The following is a 26,460-nucleotide window of genomic DNA, read 5'->3' as shown; positions in this document are numbered from 1 at the left end:
AGAACCCCCCCCAACACTAGGTCTGTATCCAGAACCCCCTTCAGTCAGTCACTAGTCTGTATCCAGAACCCCCATCCAGTCAGTCACTAGTCTGTATCCAGAACCCCCCTTCAGTCAGTCACTAGTCTGTATCCAGAAGGTGGGGTTTAGGATGGGGAGGTTGCAGGTGGATTAAAGTTTCCTGCTCACATAGAACAGAACAGGGAACAAAGGGAATGGGCGTGGCCTGCAGTCCTGACACAGAGGTCACATTTCAGACTACTCAATAGCTGATCAGGTGGTGACCCCTGACCCCTCTCAGGTGACGATCCTGATGCCGCAGCAGGTTCTGAGCTGCTCCAGGAAGATGAACGTGAGGACCGTGTGAGGGATGAGACGGATCCCTGCTGGAACCAGACCCTAAAGAGGAGAGAGACCATAAGTTTACCAGTCTGTATGGCAGGTAGAATTAAAGTGATGCACTGTGTGTGTTTCTTCAACCTGAGCATTGTGTTTAATGTAGAGACCAGCTCTCCTCCTAGAGAGCGACTGGGTGTTATAAGGGCTTTGTCTCCAGTCTTTGCTGTGACACTCCTGATTCAGGTCAGTCAATGTCATAAACCCCACCACAGACTGTGCGATTGCAGCCGTTTCATACAAAAATGTTCACGTCGTGGGCAAATTCTTCGGCGGTAAACGATTGTCGGATGTCTTGGCTCGTTCAGCGTGACAGGGTCTAGGTCTGCGGATTCAGTACCACTAGGTCTTGGCTCGTTCAGTGTGACAGGGTCTAGGTCTGCGGATTCAGTACCACTAGGTCTTGGCTCGTTCAGTGTGACAGGGTCTAGGTCTGCTGATTCAGTACCACTAGGTCTTGGCTCGTTCAGCGTGACAGGGTCTAGGTCTGCTGATTCAGTACCACTGGTCTTGGCTCGTTCAGCGTGACAGGGTCTAGGTCTGCTGATTCAGTACCACTAGGTCTTGGCTCGTTCAGCGTGACAGGGTCTAGGTCTGCTGATTCAGTACCACTAGGTCTTGGCTCGTTCAGTGTGACAGGGTCTAGGTCTGCTGATTAAGTACCACTAGGTCTTGGCTCGTTCAGTGTGACAGGGTCTAGGTCTGCTGATTAAGTACCACTAGATCTTGGCTCGTTCAGTGTGACAGGGTCTAGGTCTGCTGATTAAGTACCACTAGGTCTTGGCTCGTTCAGTGTGACAGGGTCTAGGTCTGCTGATTCAGTACCACTAGGTCTTGGCTCGTTCAGTGTGACAGGGTCTAGGTCTGCTGATTCAGTACCACTAGGTCTTGGCTCGTTCAGTGTGACAGGGTCTAGGTCTGCTGATTCAGTACCACTAGGTCTTGGCTCGTTCAGCGTGACAGGGTCTAGGTCTGCTGATTCAGTACCACTACGTGCGGTCGTAAGCGCCGACAAAGTTCTTTATCGTGCAGTGTGGCTGGTGTCACGAGCCAATCCCGGTGACTGACCAATAGGAACACGGCCGGCACATGAGTAGGCACACAATAATATGATTATTGTGAATAGTCAGATTAATATAATAGTTTGATTTAAACGTTTACATGCTTTGTATACTTTCAGTTTGTCCCGAACACACTTCTCTCGAAGCTAACGCAAATAATCTACCAAAAAAACACCAAATCCTATGATTTACAGCGTTCAATAATGAGAACAATATTTATTGTAAACAAATGTTTCATTTTGTCGTTATAACAAGCTTGGTAGCAACATTAAAATCTTTGTGGAAATCGGTTGCAGCTCAAGTCGAATACAAAACCCACAATGCAATGCTCTCTCTCTCTGGGCTGGCTAGGTAGCTAGCTATGTAGCTACACACACAATAATAACAAAGTCAATGTCAGCACGTGTATTCGCTAGTTCGCTGTAAAATTGCCTGATTTCACAGACGGACCACTTTGAAGTCAAGTCGTAGTGAAAATAGTTATTTTATCCACTGAGAGAAGACACCAAACTGACAGGAGTTTCCTGATTTGTATTATCCCTATAAGCTCCAGCTGGCAAGCAGAACCAGGTGTTAAATTAACAAAAGAACAACATCCTGCAGGAGGATGGCTCTCAAGGAGAAAGGGTTGAACACCGCTGGTTTAAGGCCATGTCAACTACGCTACTTTATTGTCAATGATATTAAACAACAGTTACCTTGTAGAAGGCATTGGGCCCCAGTTTAGCTGTATCTCTCACACAGTGTAACAGGCCCTGGAACAGAAGAAACACAATCCAAGACAACAAAAGACGCTTCTTAATGCAGCTCATGGTTGATGGTTGAAAACAACCCATTTCTAACTCCCTCCATCCCTCCTTTCCCAATACCTCCATCCCTCATTTACCTTCCCTCCCTCCCATTTACCCCCGTCCCTCATTTACCCCTGCCCTCCTCATTTACCCCCGTCCCTCATTTTCCCTCTGTCCCTCATTTACCCTCCGTCCCTCATTTACCCTCCGTCCCTCATTTACCCTCTGCCCCTCATTTACCCTCCGTCCCTCATTTACCCCCGTCCCTCATTTACCCTCATTTACCCCCAGTCCCTCATTTACCCTAATTTCCCTCCATTTACCCCCGTCATTTACCCTCTGTCCCTCATTTACCCTCCAGCCCTCATTTACCCTCATTTTCCCTCTGCCTCATTTACCCTCCAGCCCTCATTTACCCTCATCCCTCATTTACCCTCATTTACCCTCCGTCCCTCATTTACCCTCCGTCCCTCATTTACCCTCCGTCCCTCATTTACCCTCATTTACCCTCCGTCCCATCATTTACCCTCATTTACCCTCCGGCCCTCATTTACCCTCCGGCCCTCATTTACCCTCATTTACCCTCCGGCCCTCATTTACCCTCCGGCCCGCATTTACCCCCGTCCCTCATTTACCCCCGTCCCTCCTGCCCTCATTTGCCCTCAGGCCCTCAACAACAGAACTGTCAGAGCAATGAGGAGCAGCAGCCTGCCAGATAAAGCCTCCGTGGACTTGACGCCATCAGAACAGCAACACAGAGGCCACAGGTGGAGAAGGGTTAGATTTACTGAGGTAAAAAAAAAAAAAAAAAAGAGTCATACCAGTTCACAGTGATATCCCTAAACAACATCTACACCGGCATTGTCCTCAGTCCTGGGGAGTCAGAACCCACCGTGAATACACATGTTAACTCTATCCCTGATTTTTTATTTTATTTTACCTTTATTTAACCAGGTAGGCAAGTTGAGAACAAGTTCTCATTTACAATTGCGACCTGGCCAAGATAAAGCAAAGCAGTTCGACAGATACAACGACACAGAGTTACACATGGAGTAAAACACACATACAGTCAATAATACAGTATAAACAAGTCTATATACAATGTGAGCAAATGAGGTGAGAAGGGAGGTAAAGGCAAAAAAGGCCATGGTGGCAAAGTAAATACAATATAGCAAGTAAAACACTGGAATGGTAGTTTTGCAATGGAAGAATGTGCAAAGTAGAAATAAAAATAATGGGGTGCAAAGGAGCAAAATAAATTAATTAATTAAATACAGTTGGGAAAGAGGTAGTTGTTTGGGCTAAATTATAGGTGGGCTATGTACAGGTGCAGTAATCTGTGAGCTGCTCTGACAGTTGGTGCTTAAAGCTAGTGAGGGAGATAAGTGTTTCCAGTTTCAGAGATTTTTGTAGTTCGTTCCAGTCATTGGCAGCAGAGAACTGGAAGGAGAGGCGGCCAAAGAAAGAATTGGTTTTGGGGGTGACTAGAGAGATATACCTGCTGGAGCGTGTGCTACAGGTGGGAGATGCTATGGTGACCAGCGAGCTGAGATAAGGGGGACTTTACCTAGCAGGGTCTTGTAGATGACATGGAGCCAGTGGGTTTGGCGACGAGTATGAAGCGAGGGCCAGCCAACGAGAGCGTACAGGTCGCAATGGTGGGTAGTATATGGGGCTTTGGTGACAAAACGGATTGCACTGTGATAGACTGCATCCAATTTGTTGAGTAGGGTATTGGAGGCTATTTTGTAAATGACATCGCCAAAGTCGAGGATTGGTAGGATGGTCAGTTTTACAAGGGTATGTTTGAAAGCATGAGTGAAGGATGCTTTGTTGCGAAATAGGAAGCCAATTCTAGATTTAACTTTGGATTGGAGATGTTTGATATGGGTCTGGAAGGAGAGTTTACAGTCTAACCAGACACCTAAGTATTTGTAGTTGTCCACGTATTCTAAGTCAGAGCCGTCCAGAGTAGTGATGTTGGACAGGCGGGTAGGTGCAGGTAGCGATCGGTTGAAGAGCATGCATTTAGTTTTACTTGTATTTAAGATCAATTGGAGGCCACGGAAGGAGAGTTGTATGGCATTGAAGCTTGCCTGGAGGGTTGTTAACACAGTGTCCAAAGAAGGGCCAGAAGTATGCAGAATGGTGTCGTCTGCGTAGAGGTGGATCAGAGACTCACCAGCAGCAAGAGCGACCTCATTGATGTATACAGAGAAGAGAGTCGGTCCAAGAATTGAACCCTGTGGCACCCCCATAGAGACTGCCAGAGGTCCGGACAGCAGACCCTCCGATTTGACACAATGAACTCTATCAGAAAAGTAGTTGGTGAACCAGGCGAGGCAATCATTTGAGAAACCAAGGCTGTCGAGTCTGTCGATGAGGATGTGGTGATTGACAGAGTCGAAAGCCTTGGCCAGGTCAATGAATACAGCTGCACAGTAATGTTTCTTATCGATGGCGGTTAAGATATCGTTTAGGACCTTGAGCGTGGCTGAGGTGCACCCATGACCAGCTCTGAAACCAGATTGCATAGCAGAGAAGGTATGGTGAGATTCAAAATGGTCGGTAATCTGTTTGTTGACTTGGCTTTCGAAGACCTTAGAAAGGCATGGTAGGATAGATATAGGTCTGTAGCAGTTTGGGTCAAGAGTGTCCCCCTTTGAAGAGGGGGATGACCGCAGCTGCTTTCCAATCTTTGGGAATCTCAGACGACACGAAAGAGAGGTTGAACAGGCTAGTAATAGGGGTGGCAACAATTTCGGCAGATCATTTTAGAAAGAAAAGGGTCCAGATTGTCTAGCCCGGCTGATTTGTAGGGGTCCAGATTTTTCAGCTCTTTCAGAACATCGGCTGAATGGATTTGGGAGAAGGAGAAATGGGGAAGGCTTGGGCAAGTTGCTGTTGGGGGTGCAGTGCTGTTGACCGGGGTAGGAGTAGCCAGGTGGAAAGCATGGCCAGCTGTAGAAAAATGCTTATTGAAATTCTCAATTATGGTGGATTTATCAGTGGTGACAGTGTTTCCTATCTTCAGTGCAGTGGGCAGCTGGGAGGAGGTGTTCTTATTCTCCATGGACTTTACAGTGTCCCAGAACTTTTTGAGTTAGTGTTGCAGGAAGCAAATTTCTACTTGAAAAAGCTAGCCTTGGCTTTTCTAACTGCCTGTGTATAATGGTTTCTAGCTTCCCTGAACAGCTGCATATCACAGGGGCTGTTCGATGCTAATGCAGAACGCCATAGGATGTTTTTGTGTTGGTTAAGGCCAGTCAGGTCTGGGGAGAACCAAGGGCTATATCTGTTCCTGGTTCTAAATTTCTTGAATGGGGCATGTTTATTTAAGATGGTTAGGAAGGCATTTAAAAAAATATCCAGGCATCCTCTACTGACGGGATGAGATCAACATCCTTCCAGGATACCCCGGCCAGGTCGATTAGAAAGGCCTGCTCGCTGAAGTGTTTCAGGGAGCGTTTTACAGTGATGAGTGGAGGTCGTTTGACCGCTGACCCATTACATATGCAGGCAATGAGGCAGTGATCGCTGAGATCTTGGTTGAAGACAGCAGAGGTGTATTTAGAGGGCAAGTTGGTTAGGATGATATCTATGAGGATGCCTGTGTTTAAGGCTTTGGGGAGGTACCTGGTAGGTTCATTGATAATTTGTGTGAGATTGAGGGCATCAAGTTTAGATTGTAGGATGGCTGGGGTGTTAAGCATGTTCCAGTTTAGGTCACCTAGCAGCACGAACTCTGAAGATAGATGGGGGCAATCAGTTCACATATGGTGTCCAGAGCACAGCTGGGGGCAGAGGGTGGTCTATAGCAGGCGGCAACGGTGAGAGACTTGTTTTTAGAGAGGTGGATTTTTAAAAGTAGAAGTTCAAATTGTTTGGGTACAGACCTGGATAGTAGGACAGAACTCTGCAGGCTATCTTTGCAGTAGATTGCAACACCGCCCCCTTTGGCAGTTCTATCTTGTCTGAAAATGTTGTAGTTTGGAATTAAAATGTCTGAATTTTTAGTGGTCTTCCTAAGCCAGGGTTCAGACACAGCTAGAACATCCGGGTTGGCAGAGTGTGCTAAAGCAGTGAATAGAACAAACTTAAGGAGGAGGCTTCTAATGTTAACATGCATGAAACCAAGGCTATTACGGTTACAGAAGTCGTCAAAAGAGAGCGCCTGGGGAATAGGAGTGGAGCTAGGCACTGCAGGGCCTGGATTCACCTCTACATCGCCAGAGGAACATAGGAGGAGTAGAATAAGGGTACAGCTAAAAGCAATAAGAATTGGTCGTCTAGAACGTCTGGAACAGAGAGTAAAAGGAGGTTTCTGGGGGCGGTAAAATAGCATCAAGGTATAATGTACAGACAAAGGTATGGTAGTATGTGAATACAGTGGAGGTAAACCTAGGTATTGAGTGATGGAGAGAGATATTGTCTCTAGAAACATAATTGAACCCAGGATATGTCATTGCATGTGTGGGTGGTGGAACTAATAGGTTGGATAAGGTATAATGAGCAGGACTAGAGGCTCTACAGTGAAATAAGCCAATAAACACTAACCAGAACAGCAATGGACAAGACATATTGACATTAAGGAGAGGCATGCTTAGTCGAGTGATCAAAAGGGTCCAGTGAGTGGAGAGGTTGGTTGGGGGTCACGGCGATTTAGACAGCTAGCCAGGCCATCGGTAGCAAGCTAGCATAGGATGGAGGTCTGTTGTTAGCCACTTCTTGCGTTCCGTCAGTAGATTAGTGGGGTTCCGTGTGGTAGAGGGGATTAATCCAAATCACACAACAACAAAAATAAAAACAATAGATATAGTTAGAGGCCCAAGAAGAAAACATAATAATAATAAAAATAAATAAATTGTCAGATTGTCTATTCAGATAGCAGCCGGTAAGACAGCTAACGGTTAGCAGGCCGCAGATGGGCGTTCAGGTAATGTCGCGACGGAGGAGCCAGCCGGATCTCCTTCGGGTAGATAACGCAGCCCAGGAGTGATTGATGGAACGGCAGTCCAGTTGTGAAGGCCCGGTGGGGCTCCGCGTAGGCAGTAAAACGGGTCCGGATAGGTGACTGCAGCCCAGGAGTGATTGATGGAACTCAGGAGTGATTGAAAAGTTGTAAATATAAATATATAAATATATATATAAATTGGTGAGGCAGGACACGAAAAGACGAGGACAAAAGACGTCTGAACTGCTATGCCATCTTGGTTGAAGTGAGCAACACTCCTGATTCAATGAATCATCTAGCCCTTAACTAGTTGTATCAGGGGTGGTACAGTGTTAGGCTACAGTCCTGCAAATACCTAGGACTGGAACTGACAAGCCCTGATCTACAGTATACACACACACACACTTACCACATATTCCCCTTTTGAGTTCATCAGCCTGGTCTTCAAGACATCTAGTGGTTGGCACAGGACAGTGGCACAGCCTCCCTACACAGAGAAGCAGAGGGCATTATACACCACTAACCCACGGCCCCTGTGTCTCCACACCACTAACCCACGGCCCCTGTGTCTCCACACCACTAACCCACGGCCCCTGTGTCTCCACACCACTAACCCACGGCCCCTGTGTCTCCACACCACTAACCCACGGCCCCTGTGTCTCCACACCACTAACCCACGGCCCCTGTGTCTCCACACCACTAACCCACGGCCCCTGTGTCTCCACACCACTAACCCACGGCTCCTGTGTCTCCACACCACTAACCCACGGCCCCTGTGTCTCCACACCACTAACCCACGGCCCCTGTGTCTCCACACCACTAACCCACGGCCCCTGTGTCTCCACACCACTAACCCACGGCCCCTGTGTCTCCACACCACTAACCCACGGCCCCTGTGTCTCCACACCACTAACCCACGGCCCCTGTGTCTCCACACCACTAACCCACAGCCCCTGTGTCTCCACACCACTAACCCACAGCCCCTGTGTCTCCACACCACTAACCCACAGCCCCTGTGTCTCCACACCACTAACCCACAGCCCCTGTGTCTCCACACCACTAACCCACAGCCCCTGTGTCTCCACACCACTAACCCACAGCCCCTGTGTCCCACACCACTGCCCCTGTCTCCACACCACTAACCCACAGCCCCTGTGTCTCCACACCACCACTAACCCACAGCCCTGTCTCTCCACACCACTAACCCACAGCCCCTGTCTCTCCACACCACTAACCCACAGCCCCTGTGTCTCCACACCACTAACCCACAGCCCCTGTGTCTCCACACCACTAACCCACAGCCCCTGTGTCTCCACACCACTAACCCACAGCCCCTGTGTCTCCACACCACTAACCCACAGCCCCTGTGTCTCCACACCACTAACCCACAGCCCCTGTGTCTCCACACCACTAACCCACAGCCCCTGTGTCTCCACACCACTAACCCACAGCCCCTGTGTCTCCACACCACTAACCCACAGCCCCTGTGTCTCCACACCACTAACCCACAGCCCCTGTGTCTCCACACCACTAACCCACAGCCCCTGTGTCTCCACACCACTAACCCACAGCCCCTGTGTCTCCACACCACTAACCCACAGCCCCTGTGTCTCCACACCACTAACCCACAGCCCCTGTGTCTCCACACCACAGCCCCTAACCCACAGCCCCTGTGTCTCCACACCACTAACCCACAGCCCCTGTGTCTCCACACCACTAACCCACAGCCCCTGTGTCTCCACACCACTAACCCACAGCCCCTGTGTCTCCACACCACTAACCCACAGCTCCTGTCTCTCCACACCACTAACCCACAGCCCCTGTGTCTCCACACCACTAACCCACAGCCCCTGTGTCTCCACACCACTAACCCACAGCCCCTGTGTCTCCACACCACTAACCCACAGCCCCTGTGTCTCCACACCACTAACCCACAGCCCCTGTCTCTCCACACACCACTAACCCACAGCCCCTGTGTCTCCACACCACTAACCCACAGCCCCTGTGTCTCCACACCACTAACCCACAGCCCCTGTGTCTCCACACCACTAACCCACAGCCCCTGTGTCTCCACACCACTAACCCACAGCCCCTGTGTCTCCACACCACTAACCCACAGCCCTGTCTCTCCACACCACTAACCCACAGCCCCTGTGTCTCCACACCACTAACCCACAGCCCCTGTGTCTCCACACCACTAACCCACAGCCCCTGTGTCTCCACACCACTAACCCACAGCCCCTGTGTCTCCACACCACTAACCCACAGCCCCTGTGTCTCCACACCACTAACCCACAGCCCCTGTGTCTCCACACCACTAACCCACAGCCCCTGTGTCTCCACACCACTAACCCACAGCCCCTGTGTCTCCACACCACTAACCCACAGCCCCTGTCTCTCCACACCACTAACCCACAGCCCCTGTGTCTCCACACCACTAACCCACAGCCCCTGTGTCTCCACACCACTAACCCACAGCCCCTGTGTCTCCACACCACTAACCCACAGCCCCTGTGTCTCCACACCACTAACCCACAGCCCCTGTGTCTCCACACCACTAACCCACAGCCCCTGTGTCTCCACACCACTAACCCACAGCCCCTGTGTCTCCACACCACTAACCCACAGCCCCTGTGTCTCCACACCACTAACCCACCTGTGTCTCCACACCACTAACCCACAGCCCCTGGCTCCCTGTGTCTCCACACCACTAACCCACAGCCCCTGTGTCTCCACACCACTAACCCACAGCCCCTGTGTCTCCACACCACTAACCCACAGCCCCTGTGTCTCCACACCACTAACCCACAGCCCCTGTGTCTCCACACCACTAACCCACAGCCCCTGTGTCTCCACACCACTAACCCACAGCCCCTGTGTCTCCACACCACTAACCCACAGCCCGTCTCGTTGCCTTTCTAATGTGTAGACTGGACACTCACTGCGATGAGGCTGGCCAGGAAGTGAGTTAGAATGTTGTCTTGCATGGCTCCAGTCCCCAGAACAAGCTGCTTGGCCTGATCATAACAGGCCAGCTACAGAGAAATAAAATAGAAGTTAAATCTAAATCTATTTTGGACAAAGACACACACGTTAACACCCCCCACAGACACAAACCCACCATAGGACCTTACCTGTCCAACAGTGACCAGTGCTCCTCTAGAAGATGCCATTGTGGCTCCAGAGAACAGCTTCTTCATTCCCTCTATGGAGAAATACTGTGTCATGAGTGCAACTGCGTCCCTTCGAATCGTCCAGTGACTTCAACCTCGCCCTGATCCCAACGATCCACCATCAATCAACCCTTACTTACCCTCTTTCCATACCCGGAACAGTCCATCTAGTGCATGAGCATAACTGGAAGAGATGGAGAAAAACAACACGTATGAAGGTCAACATCTCTCCAAAGATGATCCTTAACAGTGTTATGTAGGTTATCATATTATTTTACTATACTTAACTCACATACTCACTTTCTCCTGAGTTCTAGTGGTACTTTAACGTCATTCTGCATTCTGGATCGGGGGGGGAATGTGTCAAGTATGAATGTTTTGCCCTGTACATTTGTTTACTGAGTTGAAAGGACGGGCATCTCCAGTCCTCTGGGGCCTGATTGGTGTCATATTTTGTCCCCAGCTAACACATCTGACTCCAATAATCAACTAGTCATGATCTTCAGTTTCAAACACAATCAGTTTAATCAGCTGTGTTTGCTAGGGATGATGGGGGAACAGTGTGAAACCACTCCAGTCTCCCTGAAGGCTGTTGTCCAGTCCTGATCTATTGAATGGTTGAGTAAAACAATACAGAGCCTTGTAAAAGAATTCATCCCCTGAGGTGTTTTTCCTATTTGGTTGCATTACAACCTGTAGTAATATAAATGGATTTTTATTTGGATTTCATGTAAATGAAAATATACAAAATAGTCAAAATTGGTGAAATGAAATGGAAAAAAATGAAGTGGTGCCTGCTTATGTATTCACCCCCTTTGCTATGAAGCCCCTAAATAAGATCTGTTGCAAACAATTACCTTCAGAAGTCACATAGTTAGTTAAATAAAGTCCACCTGTATGCAATCTAAGTGTCACATGATCTCAGTATATGTACATACACCTGTTCTGAAAGGCCCCAGAGTCTGCAACACCACTAAGCAAGGGGCACCATGAAGACCAAGGAGCTCTCCAAACAGGTCAGGGACAAAGTAGTGGAGAAGTACAGATCAGGGTTGGGTTATAAAAAAAGATCAGAAAATTTGAACATCCCACAGAGCACCATTAAATCCATTATTAAAAAATGGAAAGGATATGGCACCACAACAAGCCTGCCAAGAGATGGCCGCCCACCAAAACTCATGGACCAGGCAAGGAGGGCTTTAATCAGAGGCAACAAAGAGACCAAAGATAACCCTGAAGGAGCTGCAAACGTCCACAGCGGAGATTGGAGTATCTGTCCATAGCACCACTAAGCCGTGCACTCCACACAGCTGGGCTTTATGGAAGAGTAGCCAGAAAAAAGCCATTGCTTAATAAATAAAAAAATAAGCAAACACATTTGGTGTTCGCCAAAAGGCATGTTGGAGACTCCCCAAACTTATGGAAGAAGGTATTCTGGTTAGATGAGACTAAAATTTTGATTTTTGGCCATCAAGGAAAACGCTATGTCTGGCGCAAACCTCTCATCACCCCAAGAACACCATCCCCACAGTGAAGCATGGTGGTGGCAGGATCATGCTGTGGGTATGTTTTTCATCGGCAGGGACTGGGAAACTGGTCAGAATTGAATGACAGGTAAATTCTTGAGGGAAACCTGTTTCAGTCTTCAAGAGATTTGAGACTGGGACAGAGGTTCACCTTCCAGCAGGCCAATGACCCTAAGCATACTGCTAAAGCAACACTCAAGTGGTTTAAGGGGAAACATTTAGATGTCTTGGAATGGCCAAGTCTGTGGTATGACTTAAAGATTTCTGTACACCAGCGGAACCCATCCAACTTGAAGGAGCTGGAGCAGTTTTGCCTTGAAGAATGAGCAAAACTCCCAGTGGCTAGATGTGCCAAGCTTATAGAGACATACCCCAAGAGACTTGCAGCTGTAATTGCTGCAACACGTGGCTCTACAAAGTATTGACTTTGGGGGGGTGAATAGTAATGCACGCTCAAGTTCTGTGTTTTGTCTTATTTATTTCACAAAAAATATTACGAATTTTCAAAGTGGTGGGTATGTTGTGTGAATCAAATTATACAACCTCCAAAAAAATATATTTTAATTCCAGATTGTAAGGCAACAAAATAGGAAAAATGCCAAGGGGGGTGAATACTTTCACAAGCCACTGTATACTGCATGTCATCACTGACATCTAGTGGACATTATCAACCATGGACAACTGCAATACAATTCTTAAAATATACAATTCAGTAATCTTATTTCTAGATTTGACTCACCTGACATTAACCATGTCTGCTGGGGTCCCAATGAATCCCCCGGCAAATCCTACAGACAGACAGACAGATCTGAACCATACTGCTGTGGTCACTATAAATCCACAGACAAAGGTGAGAGACTTATACACAGTATTGTGGTGACCTGTACAGTGGGGAGGACAGGCTCGCGGTAATGGTTGGAGCGGCATTAGTGAAATGATATCAAACCGTTTTCCAGGTGTTTTATACTATTCCATTTACTCCGTTCCAGACTTTATTATGAGTCGTCCTCCCCTCAGCAGCCTCCTGTGATACGTTCCACCCAGCACGGTTCCAGCAACTATAGTGGATGTGTAATCTTGGCCCAGTTCGGTAGTGTGAAAAGGTGTACGACAGAGCATTACAGAACTAATCATGTTGTCATTAGAGCCAGCTGGGTTTAGGTCTGTGTAGCAACAGACTGTGGTTAAAACACAGTGTGAAGACAGTGTGTACCTCCAAACAACCCCAGAAGGACCTTCTGGTAGAAGGGCATGGGACCATGGGTCCTGTCCTTCATCTGATCACTCACTGTCTCATAGATGGCGAAGCGGGACAGAGAATACGTCATCTGGGGGGGCAGAGATAATATTTGATTAATTCACCTTTATTTAACCAGGTAGGCCAGTTGAGAACAAGTTCTCATTTACAACTGCGACCTGGGCAAGATAAAGCAAAGCAGTCCGACACAAACAACACAGAGTTACACATGGAATAAACAAACGTACAGTCAATAACACAATAGAAAAAGTCTATATAAAGGGTGTGCAAATGGCATAAGGAGGTAAGGCAATAAATAGGCCACAGTAAGGAAGTAAATACAATTTAGCAAATTAACACTGGAGTGATAGATGTGCAGATGATGAAGTAGAAATACTGGTGTGCAAAAGAGCAAAAAAAGTAAATGAAACCCATATGGGGATGTAGTAGGTAGTTGGATGGGCTATTTACAGATGGACTGTGTACAGCTACAGCGATCAGTAAGCTGCTCAGATAGCGGATGCTTAAAGTTAGTCAGGAGATAGAAGTCTCCAATTTCAGGGATTTTTGCACTTTGTTCCAGTCATTGGCAGCAGAGAACTGGAAGGAAAGGCGGCCAAACATGTGTTGGCTTTGGGGATGACCAGTGAGATATACCTGCTGGAGCGCGTGCTACGGGTGCGTGTTGTTATGGTAACCAGTGAGCTGAGATAAGGCAGAGCTTTACCTAGCAAAGACTTATAGATGGAGCCAGTGGGTCTGGCAACGAATATGTAGCGAGGGCCAGCCGACGAGAGCATACAGGTCGCAGTGGTTGGTAATATATGGGGTTTTGGTGACCAAACGGATGGCACTGTGATAGACTACTCAGCAAATTGGATGTAGAATGTTGTGGTCTATTTTGTAAATGACGTCGCCGAAGTCAAGGATCGGTAGGATAGTCAGTTTTACGAGGGTATGTGTGGCAGCGTGAGGAAAGGAGGCTTTGTTGCGAAGCCGATTCTAGATTTCATTTTGGATTGGAGATGGTTAATATGAGTCTGGAAGGAGAGGTTACAGTCTAGCCAGACACCTAGGTATTTGTAGCTGTCCACATATTCTAAGTCAGAACCGTCCAGTGTAGTGATGCTAGTTGGCCAGGCGGGTGCGGGCAGCGATCGGTTGGAAAGCATGCATTTAGTTTTACTAGCGTTTAAGAGCAGTTGGAGGCCACGGAAGGAGTGCTGTATGGCATTGAAGCTCGTTTGGAGGTATGTTAACACAGTGTACAAAGAAGGGCCAGATGTATTCAGAATGGTGTCGCCTGCATAGAAGTGGATCAAGGAATCACCCACAGCAAGAGCGACATCGTTGATATATATAGAGAAGAGTCGGCCCGAGAATTGAACCCTGTGGTACCCCCATAGAGACTGCCAGAGGTCCAGACAACAGACCCTCCGATTTGACACACTGAACTCTATCTGAGAAGTAGTTGGTGAACCAGGCGAGGCAGTCATTTGAGAAACCAAGGCTGTTGAGTCTGCGGTAATAATACGGTGATTGACAGATTCGAAAGCATTGGCCAGGTCGATGAAGACGGCTGCACAGTACTCTTTTATCGATGGCGGTTATGATATCACTTAGTACCTTGAGCGTGGCTGAGGTGCACCCGTGACCAGCTCGGAAACCAGATTGCACAGCAGAGAAGGTATGGTGGGATTTGAAATGGTCAGTGATCTGTTAACTTGGCTTTTGAAGACTTTAAAAAGGCAGGGCAGGATCGATATAGATCTGTAACAGTTTGGGTCTAGAGTGTCACCCCCTTTGAAGAGGGGGATGACCGCGACAGCTTTCCAATCTTTAGAGATCTCGGGTGATACGAAAAAGAGGTTGAACAGACTGGTAGTAGGGGATGTAACAATGGCGGCGGATCATTTTAGAAAGAAGGTCCAGATTGTCTAGATCTGTACAGGTTCAGGTTTTGCAGCTCTTTCAGAACATCTGCTATCTGGATTTGGGTGAAGGAGAAGCTGGGGAGGCTTGGGCAAGTAGCTACGGGGGGTGTGGAGCTGTTGGCCGGGGTTGGGGTAGCTAGGAGGAAAGCACAGCCAGACATAGAGAAATGCTTATTGAAATCACCGATAAATCCACGATAATCGGGAGTGAGTGTTTCCTAGCCTCAGTGCAGTGGGCAGCTGGGAGGAGGAGGTGCTCTTATTCTCCATGGACTTTCCAGTGTCCCAAAACTTTTTGGAGTTACAGCTACAGGATGCAAATCTGTGTTTGAAAAAGCTAGCCTTTGCTTTCCTAACTGACTGCATGTATTGGTTCCTGACTTCCCTGAAAAGTTGCATATCACGGGGCCTATTCGATGCTAGTGACACTGACTATTGATCATAGAGACATTAGAACATACAGAATATGACAAGAAGTGTATTTAACATAACGCTCTTGGAGGCGATGGCGGTGTGCGTATCTACCCACCTGTCTGCAGAGGGAGGCGCTGAGGCCACTGTACAGAGCCAGAACACCTTCTCTCTGCACCACACTCATGGTCATTCCCACCATCCTCATCCTCACCTCGTGCTGTGTCTGGAGGTGCACCTGGAGGAGAACAGATATCAAAAACCAGGAAGAGACACAGTAGAGAGAGGAGTCAATGTCAATGTAACATTTTAGTATTACTGTTTAAAAATGAATAAATAGCTACATTGTGATGTTGATAATGCATCAACTGGAAGTCAAAGTTCACACAGAACAACAACAGTCAAAGACCAAGGTCTAAATGTTTACATGACAACCAGTGGACGTGATGATGTCAGAGTCCCAACTCCCACTTTCTCCACCACCGAGATAAGGAACCATCAAGAAGACTCAACACAAATATTACAACCAGTAAAGTGAACTGTAGAATTCACTAGTATTAAATATTGGGCTAGGTAGGAGAGCCGATGAAGTGAACTATTAGGCTTAATTCATAGAAACATCATACCATTGGTACAATTCAGCCCATTTGTCCTGAAGGCCAAGGAAGAAGAAAAGAAATGTAGAGACTTAGTATCTAGTCTGAACGACTTAGTATCTAGTCTGAACGACTTAGTATCTAGTCTGAACGACTTAGTATCTAGTCTGAACGACTTAGTATCTAGTCTGAACGACTTAGTATCTAGTCTGAACGACTTAGTATCTAGTCTGAACGACTTAGTATCTAGTCTGAACGACTTAGTATCTAGTCTGAACGACTTAGTATCTAGTCTGAACGACTTAGTATCTAGTCTGAACGACTTAGTATCTAGTCTGAACGACTTAGTTATTATATCTTTTTTTTTTTACTAAGTCATTCAAACCTGAAACCTGATACTAAGTCACAACTTACTATTTTGTTCAAAAGACTTAAATTGTTATTTTGTCTAATTAGGCCTCATTTGTTATGCAGTGCCAGTTGTCAGTTGTGCTCGTCGGGCCGTTGTTGCAGCCATTCATTTACTGATTCCATCCATTGATATGATTATTTATCGCCAGCTATTTGATAGCCAGCTATTTGATAGCCAGCCTAATAGCCAGGGCTGCTTTTGGCCATGATTGCCAGAGCATGATTGCCAGTGAGCCAATGCAAAATCTCTCACGATTTTACAAATTTTACTTCAGATTTTGATGTTTACTGACGTTGCTCCAAACGATATGCTTTCGACATCTGGGGTTGTTCCTTAGTGCTCAGCATAGGAGGTTGTGTGTTCAATCCCAGTGGTATATATATATATATATATACATACATACATACATCTCTCTCTACACACACACACATTTAAATATATATCATGTTTTAACCCTATCCAAAACCTTAACCCTTAAATTAACCATTTAGAATGAATAAATGAATGATGCTGAGCAGGAGGAGCAACCCAGGCTGTCAAAAAACACTTTGAAATGTGATGTTTGGAGAAACGTGGATAAGCGTCAGAATCTGAAGTCAAACTGATAGCTCGTTGGTCCACTCACATGCTCTGGCATTCAAACGCAGCTTTATCAAAAACAGTCAATGAATAATAATATCATTCACCTGTATTTACCCACCCCAAAAAATGAATATGCTTTTTAGCAGCTAATGTGGCTATCTTAAAGAACTAGAAATAACATGATGATCTAGACCAGACTGACAAATCGAGACAAAGGTAAGAATCTCTGGATTAACTGTCTATTGTTAGCAAAATGTTGCAATGAATAAATTGGCTACATTTCTTTAAATGGACAATTATGTGAACTGTCTTGTGCAAGTTTTAAATTGATACAAAACCTGTTAGCAAATGTGTCAGCTAGAGATGACATACAGAAACTTGTAGGGATTAGTAGTCTTGCATGAAGTCTACTTTGATGCTAATTAGCATGTTCAAATCTGAGAGTAAATAGAGGCGAATATATTGACAAGTCACCTTGTGCGAGAGAGAGGTTTACATGGTTATCGTAACTTTACGCCAGGGTAAACCGACACGAAACACAGCACTTATTTTAAGTGATTCTAAAATCCCCCATGGGGAAAAATTCATGGTGGAAAAACTATTTTTGATGTGTATTATGACGCCTCCACTGTGGGGCTCTATAAATGCAGATATTGACTCCGCAAATCAAGCATACTTTAGTGGCAAAGTCAATTGCGCGCTGGGCTTCGGGACAGAATCACTCATTCATTGCATGTTTCATTACAATATCTTGCCTTGATCAGATCTCCTCTACATGTCTTACCTTGATCAGATTCCCTCTAGATATCTTACCTTGATCAGATCTAAGGGGTGTGTAATACAGGCGGCAGCACTTGAGGAAAGTCCACCGAAATACCATCGCGACCGGCGTTTCTCCGACATGTTTCCAAGTGTCCTGTTGGTTAATCAAACCAGAGAAACCTTGTCTGGGCCGTCTTGTGTTAGCCTATCCAGTGACACCTGCTTGGACTCACACTACCTTATTTCAACTCCCTAGCTAGAGAATTATTGGCATGTGTCAGATAATGTCCAAAACTGGTGACTGGCGATTGGTGGAAAATGTTTCCAGGTTCTTGCACCGTTCTTTCCGCGGCATTTCATACAAAACGCATGGCAAAACGTTGCCAATATTATATATGAAGACTGCTAGCCTGGTTGACGCAACTCACGAGTTTAGTGTTAACAGGCTGCACCAAAGTCTTTTAAACTAGTATGGACCTACTATGGAACGAACATCCATCTAGACCAATGAGGCGATTCGATTAATCTGGCCCGGGTAAGCGTGTTTTCCACCGGGAGAAAGTTGATTTCATTCCTTTTGGAACCGGGCTGAGCCAGTTGCCCTGTTCAAAGCCCACGACTAAATCGGCTCAAAACAAAAAGTGACGTATTTAGCACGTGGAGTTAACAGTATTTGCACATGCAAAAGTGATTGCTTTTGAAAAAACGCTTCATCTGCCTTCCGAAAATTAGAACATATATTTAATGGAAAAGGGATGCGTGTTTCTAGCTGATGCAAAATGCTACATTGTGGACATGCTCGAGCTGTGCAGATTATTGCCATAGACCGGTGCCCCGCGGCTCAGCATAATCGAATCCGCCCGGTATCTCGTTTCGCAACAGCTGTGTTGAAGTAGCCATTCAAAAGCCTCCCTAGTTACACAACTACTCCTCTAAGAACCAAACATCTGATTTTCTTTCTATATCTGATCTTTTTTACTGACTGTCCACACTCAGTTTTACATCTGACCCATATTAGATGTGCGCATTTTCACTGACGTAGCCTCTGACGTAACAAACAGACGCCATGTTCATTTCAAATCACCAAATGTCGGGGTGGTTGTCATGATAATGGCAGGTCGTGAAATAAAAACAGATCAAAAGAATCTGATCTGAGCATCCAGACAGAGATCACATATGGAGGATAGGGTTTGTATCAGGGTTGAGATCCACTTAGGCTGTGTTCAAACAGGCAGCTCAATTCTGAATCTTTTTTTCCACTAATTAGTCAAAACAAAAAAAGTACCCAATTTTTCTCCCCAATTTCGTGAAAACGCTGCAACTCCCCAACGGACTCGGGAGAGAAGGCCAAGTTATCCGTCCTCCAAAACATGTGTAATCTTTATTTAAACTAGACAAGTCAGTTAAGAACAAATTGTTATTTACAATGACAGCCTACACCGGCCAAACCCGGACGACGCAGTGCCAATTGTGCGCCGCCCTATGGGATTCCCAATCACGGCCGGTTGTGATACAGCCTGGGTGTCCGTAGTGACGCCTCTAGCACTGAGATGCAGTGCCTTAGACCTCTGCGCCACTTGGGAGACCCGCCAAACCGCGCTTCTTAACACCCACTTGCTTAACCTGGAAGCCAGCTGCACTAATGTGTCAGAGGAAACATGTACAACAAACGATCGAGGTCAGCCTGCAGACGCCCGGCCCACCACAAGGAGTCGCTAGAGCACGATGAGCCAAGTAAAGCCCCCGGCCAAACTCTCCCTAACCCGGGCCAAACTCTCCCCTAACCCGGGCGACGCTGGGCCAAACTCTCCCCTAACCCGGGCGACGCTGGGCCAAACTCTCCCTAACCCGGGCGACGCTGGGCCTCTCCCTAACCCGGACTCTCCAAACTCTCCCTAACCCGGGCGACGCTGGGCCAAACTCTCCCCTAACCCGGGGCCAAACTCTCCCTAACCCGGACGCTGGGCCAAACTCTCCCTAACCCGGGCGACGCTGGGCCAAACTCTCCCTAACCCGGGCGACGCTGGGCCAAACTCTCCCTAACCCGGGCGACGCTGGGCCAAACTCTCCCTAACCCGGGCGACGCTGGGCCAAACTCTCCCTCCCCTAACCTCCGGGCGACGCTGGGCCAAACTCTCCCCTAACCCGGACGACGCTGGGCCAAACTCTCCCCTAACCCGGACGACGCTGGGCCAAACTCTCCCCTAACCCGGACGACGCTGGGCCAAATGTGCGCCGGCCTATAGGACTTCCGGTCACAGCCAGTAATGACACAGTCTGGGATTGAATCCCAGGCTGTAGTGATGCCTCAACAGGCAACCACTCGGGAAGCCGACTAATTGGTCTTTTGACCAATCACATCAGATCTTTTTCAGAGCTTATCTGATTGGTCAAAAGACCACTTAGTGGGAAAAAATGTCAGAATTTGGTCTGCTTGTGTAAACGCAGGTATAAATCGGAAGTCAAAAGATGAGATTCCATGTGTTTTGTTGCTGTTTACACATTAAGGTAAAGACCAAATAGGTATCAGATATGCAAATAACTGTCAAACGATCAGAATTGGGCTGCCTGTGTAATAGCAGTCTAATTTGCCTTGTCAGCTGGTGTTCAAGTGGGTGTGCTCTTTTTAGAAACTAGCGCACACTGGAAACATGATTCTACGTAGGCACGTAGTCTTTCCACAACTTTGATATACAGCATGGGCCCAGCCTGCACTGCCAAAATAACCAGGAAAATAGGCTTTTGTTTTGTGCCAATCTTCCCAGCATGGAAAACAACTGCACGTCACTGAACGTGTTGTGCCTCATGATGGCCACTGACCATTTCTGATCCAACTCAGTAGACAAGGTTATACGAGTATCTGGAGGTTTTCTCAACTACTCTGTAATAAATATTCCTCTGTACAAATACTTGTTAGAATAGACACTAGATCAGAATGATCTTTACTGTGCAGGAGGATACGTCTGCTGGTCAAACATTACCCATGTGTCTTGAGGGTGGGAGAGAATTCTACTTTGCTCTACCATCTCGTGCCAAGACTGGACGCAGCTGGTTCCACCCTGAGTGGAAGTGTGGCCTACGTGACTGATGTAAAAATAGTAGCCAAGACCCCTCCCTGCTTACTGTAGTGTTGTGGAATACAGCTGACCTCTACATAGCTGTAGATGACCTACGGTACTGGGCTCTGACCTGTAAGAGGGCTTCAATAGAACCTAAACCTAGGAACCACTTTTGGTTTCCGGTCAGACTGGCAGACAGTGTGGACCCAAAGATGTCCAGGGTTCAGAAAAACATTCAGAACCCGGCTTGACAGAGGTCAAATGGACAAAGGTTTTCACAAACAACAACAACAACGTCATTTCTCACGTTATTACACAGCTATGATTATATTGTGTTGAGATATAACACAAGTGCAACATGTCATGGATCCGTGTTGAACTGGGCCTGGAGCCCATCTGGTTAAGACCAGCATGGTTTTCATAAGCTGTCAGTGGTATGTGTGGTAACAGGACAGCAGACAGAGAAGATACACAGAAACACATGGTGCAAGAGATCGTAAGGAGACACCCACTCCTTCTCTCCCTCCTGACTGTCTGACACCCACTCCTTCTCTCCCTCCTGACTGTCTGACACCCACTCCTTCTCTCCCTCCTGACTGTCTGACACCCACTCCTTCTCTCCCTCCTGACTGTCTGACACCCACTCCTTCTCTCCCTCCCCTCCTGACTGTCTGACACCCACTCCTTCTCTCCCTCCTGACTGTCTGACACCCACTCCTTCTCTCCCTCCTGACTGTCTGACACCCACTCCTTCTCTCCCTCCTGACTGTCTGACACCCACTCCTTCTCTCCCTCCTGACTGTCTGACACCCACTCCTTCTCTCCCTCCTGACTGTCTGACACCCACTCCTTCTCTCCCTCCTGACTGTCTGACACCCACTCCTTCTCTCCCTCCCTCCTGACTGTCTGACACCCACTCCTTCTCTCCCTCCTGACTGTCTGACACCCACTGACTGTCTGACACCCACTCCTTCTCTCCCTCCTGACTGTCTGACACCCACTCCTTCTCTCCCTCCTGACTGTCTGACACCCACTCCTTCTCTCCCCACTCCTTCTCCTGACTGTCTGACACCCACTCCTTCTCTCCTGACACCCCTCCTGACTGTCTGACACCCACTCCTTCTCTCCCTCCTGACTGTCTGACACCCACTCCTTCTCTCCCTCCACTGACTGTCTGACACCCACTCCTTCTCTCCCTCCACTGACTGTCTGACACCCACTCCTTCTCTCCCTCCTGACTGTCTGACACCCACTCCTTCTCTCCCTCCTGACTGTCTGACACCCACTCCTTCTTCTCCCTCCACTGACTGTCTGACACCCACTCCTTCTCTCCCTCCACTGACTGTCTGACACCCACTCCTTCTCTCCCTCCACTGACTGTCTGACACCCACTCCTTCTCTCCCTCCACTGACTGTCTGACACCCACTCCTTCTCTCCCTCCACTGACTGTCTGACACCCACACCCACCTTCTCTCCCTCCTGACTGTCTGACACCCACTCCTTCTCTCCCTCCTGACTGTCTGACACCCACTCCTTCTCTCCCTCCTGACTGTCTGACACCCACTCCTTCTCTCCCTCCTGACTGTCTGACACCCACTCCTTCTCTCCCTCCACTGACTGTCTGACACCCACTCCTTCTCTCCCTCCTGACTGTCTGACACCCACTCCTTCTCTCCCTCCACTGACTGTCTGACACCCACTCCTTCTCTCCTCCACTGACTGTCTGACACCCACCCCTCCTTCTCTCCCTCCTGACTGTCTGACACCCACTCCTTCTCTCCCTCCTGACTGTCTGACACCCACTCCTTCTCTCCCTCCACTGACTGTCTGACACCCACTCCTTCTCTCCCTCCTGACTGTCTGACACCCACTCCTTCTCTCCCTCCTGACTGTCTGACACCCACTCCTTCTCTCCCTCCTGACTGTCTGACACCCACTCCTTCTCTCCCTCCTGACTGTCTGACACCCACTCCTTCTCTCCCTCCTGACTGTCTGACACCCACTCCTTCTCTCCCTCCTGACTGTCTGACACCCACTCCTTCTCTCCCTCCTGACTGTCTGACACCCACTCTGACACCCACTCTCTCCCTCCACCTGACTGTCTGACACCTGACCCACTCCTTCTCTCCCTCCACTGACTGTCTGACACCCACTCCTTCTCTCCCTCCACTGACTGTCTGACACCCACTCCTTCTCTCCCTCCTGACTGTCTGACACCCACTCCTTCTCTCCCTCCTGACTGTCTGACACCCACTCCTTCTCTCCCTCCTGACTGTCTGACACCCACTCCTTCTCTCCCTCCACTGACTGTCTGACACCCACTCCTTCTCTCCCTCCACTGACTGTCTGACACCCACTGTCTGACTTCTCTCCCTCCTGACTGTCTGACACCCACTCCTTCTCTCCCTCCTGACTGTCTGACACCCACTCCTTCTCTCCCTCCTGACTGTCTGACACCCACTCCTTCTCTCCCTCCTGACTGTCTGACACCCACTCCTTCTCTCCCTCCACTGACTGTCTGACACCCACTCCTTCTCTCCCTCCACTGACTGTCTGACACCCACTCCTTCTCTCCCTCCACTGACTGTCTGACACCCACTCCTTCTCTCCCTCCACTGACTGTCTGACACCCACTCCTTCTCTCCCTCCACTGACTGTCTGACACCCACTCCTTCTCTCCCTCCACTGACTGTCTGACACCACCCACTCCTTCTCTCCCTCCACTGACTGTCTGACACCCACTCCTTCTCTCCCTCCTGACTGTCTGACACCCACTCCTTCTCTCCCTCCTGACTGTCTGACACCCACTCCTTCTCTCCCTCCTGACTGTCTGACACCCACTCCTTCTCTCCCTCCACTGGCTGTCTGACACTGCATCTCTTCTCTCTCCCTGACTGTCTGACACCCACTCCTTCTCTCCCTCCACTGCTGTGACCCCCTCCTCCTCCTCCTGCCTGGGGGGCTGGTTCTCTCCCTCACTGAAGAGTCAGTGACCCCCCCACTCCTCTCTCCTCCTGTCTGACACCCACTCCTAGCCTGGGGGACACCCTGGTCTCTCCCTCACTGACTGAAGAGCTCCCTCCACTGACTGTCTGACACCCCCTCCTCTCTCCCTCCTGACCTGGGGGCTGGTCTAAAGAAACACTGAAGACTGTCTGACACCCTCCTCTCCTCCTCCTCCTGCCTGGGGGGCTGGTCTAAAGAAACACATGAAGAGCAGTCTGACCCCACTCCTTCTCCCTCCTCTGTCTCCTAGCCTGGGGGGCTGGTCTGACACCCACTCACATGAAGACTGTCTGACACCCCTCCTCCTCCTCCTCCTCCCCTGGGGGGCTGGTCTGACACACATGAAGAGCAGTGACCCCCCCTCCTCCTCCTCTAGCCTGGGGGCTGGTCTAACTGAAACACATGAAGAGCAGTGACCCCCTCCTCCTCCTCCTGACTCCTAGCCTGGGGGGCTGGTCTAACACCCTTCTCTCCCTCCTGACACATGAAGAGACAGTGACCCCCCCTCCTCCTCCTCCTAGCCTGGGGGCTGGTCTAAAGAAACACATGAAGAGCAGTGACCCCCTCCTCCTCCTCCTGACACCCACTCCTCTAGCCTGGGGGGCTGGTCTAAAGAAACACATGAAGAGCAGTGACCCCCCCTCCTCCTCTGTCTCCTCCCCACTCCTCCTGGGGGGACTGGTCTAAACCCACTCCACATGAAGAGCAGTGACCCCACTCCTCCTCCTCCTCCTCCTAGCCTGGGGGCTGGTCTAAAGAAACACATGAAGAGCAGTGACCCCCTCCTTCTCTCCCTCCTGACTGTCTGACACCTCCTCCTCCCTGGGGGGCTGGTCTAAAGAAACACATGAAGAGCAGTGACCCCCCCTCCTCTCCTCCTCCCTAGCCTGGGGGGCTGGTCTAAAGAAACACATGAAGAGCAGTGACCCCCTCCCTCCTCCTCCTTCTCCCTAGCCTGGGGGGCTGGTCTAAAGAAACACATGAAGAGCAGTGACCCCCTCCTCTCCTCCTCCTAGCCTGGGGGGCTGGTCTAAAGAAACACATGAAGAGCAGTGACCCCCCTTCTCCTCCTCCTCCTAGCCTGGGGGGCTGGTCTAAAGAAACACATGAAGAGCAGTGACCCCCCTCTCCTCCTCCTCCTAGCCTGGGGGCTGGTCTAAAGAAACACATGAAGAGCAGTGACCCCCCCCTCCTCCTCCTGACTGCCTGGGGGGCTGGTCTAAAGAAACACATGAAGAAAATGTGTTTCAGAGGAACCCCTATGAGTGCTGTGTTCCATACCACAGGCTGTAGGCCTGTTCATTTATCTGACAGGATAGGCTTATAAGGCCCATGTCATTTTATATTATACCATTTTATATTAAAAAGAATATTACTGAATATTTTTTACATTCCAGAGGAGGTGTATATCCTGAAGTGGCTATGTTGAGCGTAAAAGTGATCATTTGAAACAGGTCCTATACATTAGATTTAGAGTTATTCCTGGCAACTTTAGTGGTGAATGATACAAACCTTAGAATGTGTTAGAAATCAACACAAACTGGCTGCTGCATGGTGCTGACTACAGGATACTGACGATTTGAGAAGGTCTTGCACTCAGTTACGTGCATCAGGCTGGTCACACCCTCTTCTCTAATCAAGTGATCATATTTTCACCCATCAGACTATCCTCAATTTAATCTGGCTTTTGCTAATATTTCAAGTTAGTTTAGATTTAGGCCTGACCCCCCCTCCTCCTCCTATTGCCCCCCCCTTAGCCTGAAATGGGCTAGGAAACACATGAAATAGATATCATCCTGTATACACTGGAAGAGGTAAATGGGAGGCCCTTTCTCCTAGCCTGGGTTCCTTTTCAATCGTGCCTGGTTCGCTCCTCCTGGGGGGCTTAAAGAAACACATGAACGCATCAACCTCCACCTGGGTTCTCTAAACGTTGATCCTGAAACTACCCAGTGCTTCATGGGGGGCTGGAAAACCATGAGTGGAATCTGTTCAGGAACATCGATAAGTAAAAATGTTTTCACAAAACATATGAAACTGTTGACAACCCCTCTCTCCTAGCCTGAGCTGAAACAAGCAATGAAGGAGAGGAGATGGAAACACCTAGCCTGGAGGGCTGGTCTATAGTTAAACAGGTGATGTCAGCCTATTAATTATGGACATATCATGAAAATACCCTATAACTAGGCTATTATAAAATCAAATAGAAATTCACAATAATTGTAGTCTAACTGATAGACAGAATGTCTGCCTGGGGGTGGTCTAGAAACATGAAGGTAACCAGTCCATCCAACAGCAGCATCTCCTATATGTTCTCTCCCAGACTGATAGAGGGATGTCTGGAGCATCAGAAGGTAACCAGTCCATCCAACAGCATCTCCTAGCCTGGGGGGCTGGTCCCAGACTGATAGACAGGATGTCTGGAGTATATTATAAGGGGGGCTAACCAGTCCATCCAACAGCATCTCCTCCTACTTCTCCTCTGGTCCAGACTGATGGAGCAGTGACCCCCTCCTCCTCCTCCTAGTTTGGAGGCTGGTATCATAAACACATGAAGTA

At 48.5% G+C, this 26,460-nt stretch overlaps 1 protein-coding gene across 2 annotated transcripts; it reads right to left on the bottom strand.

Moving 5' to 3' along the window:
* Window positions 1–234: 234 nt before the first annotated feature.
* LOC121845249 (mitochondrial dicarboxylate carrier-like) lies at window positions 235–18,782 on the bottom strand. Of its 2 annotated transcripts, XM_042316161.1 has the most exons (11): window positions 17,887–18,780; window positions 15,602–15,721; window positions 13,115–13,229; window positions 12,641–12,689; window positions 10,676–10,717; window positions 10,516–10,559; window positions 10,337–10,407; window positions 10,145–10,237; window positions 7,612–7,689; window positions 2,156–2,212; window positions 235–399 (listed from the first exon to the last, which is right to left on the bottom strand). In XM_042316161.1, the coding sequence occupies exons 1-11, from the start codon at window positions 17,974–17,976 to the stop codon at window positions 298–300; spliced, it is 861 nt and encodes a 286-aa protein (XP_042172095.1). In that variant the 5' UTR covers window positions 17,977–18,780; the 3' UTR covers window positions 235–297. The 2 variants fall into 2 exon arrangements, with proteins under 2 accessions (XP_042172095.1, XP_042172096.1); XM_042316162.1 differs by lacking the exon at window positions 10,676–10,717 and having other exon boundaries at window positions 17,887–18,782.
* Window positions 18,783–26,460: the final 7,678 nt, after the last annotated feature.

This window comes from Oncorhynchus tshawytscha, unplaced genomic scaffold (assembly GCF_018296145.1).
Source record: "Oncorhynchus tshawytscha isolate Ot180627B unplaced genomic scaffold, Otsh_v2.0 Un_contig_3645_pilon_pilon, whole genome shotgun sequence".
Lineage (NCBI taxonomy): Eukaryota > Metazoa > Chordata > Actinopteri > Salmoniformes > Salmonidae > Oncorhynchus > Oncorhynchus tshawytscha.
Note: the sequence above shows the minus strand (reverse complement) of the source record. Positions and strands in the feature narration are given on the sequence as shown.

Excerpts from the sequence above, each read along its gene's own strand:
- LOC121845249 (XM_042316161.1), bottom strand. The coding sequence starts at position 17,976 with ATGTCGGAGAAACGCCGGTCGCGATGGTATTTCGGTGGACTTTCCTCA. Across the intron at positions 12,690-13,114 it reads CCTTCTGGGGTTGTTTGGAG|GATTTGCCGGGGGATTCATT; the intron begins GTACACACTGTC and ends GTCTGTCTGTAG. Across the intron at positions 7,690-10,144 it reads TCCTGGCCAGCCTCATCGCA|GGAGGCTGTGCCACTGTCCT; the intron begins GTGAGTGTCCAG and ends TTCTCTGTGTAG.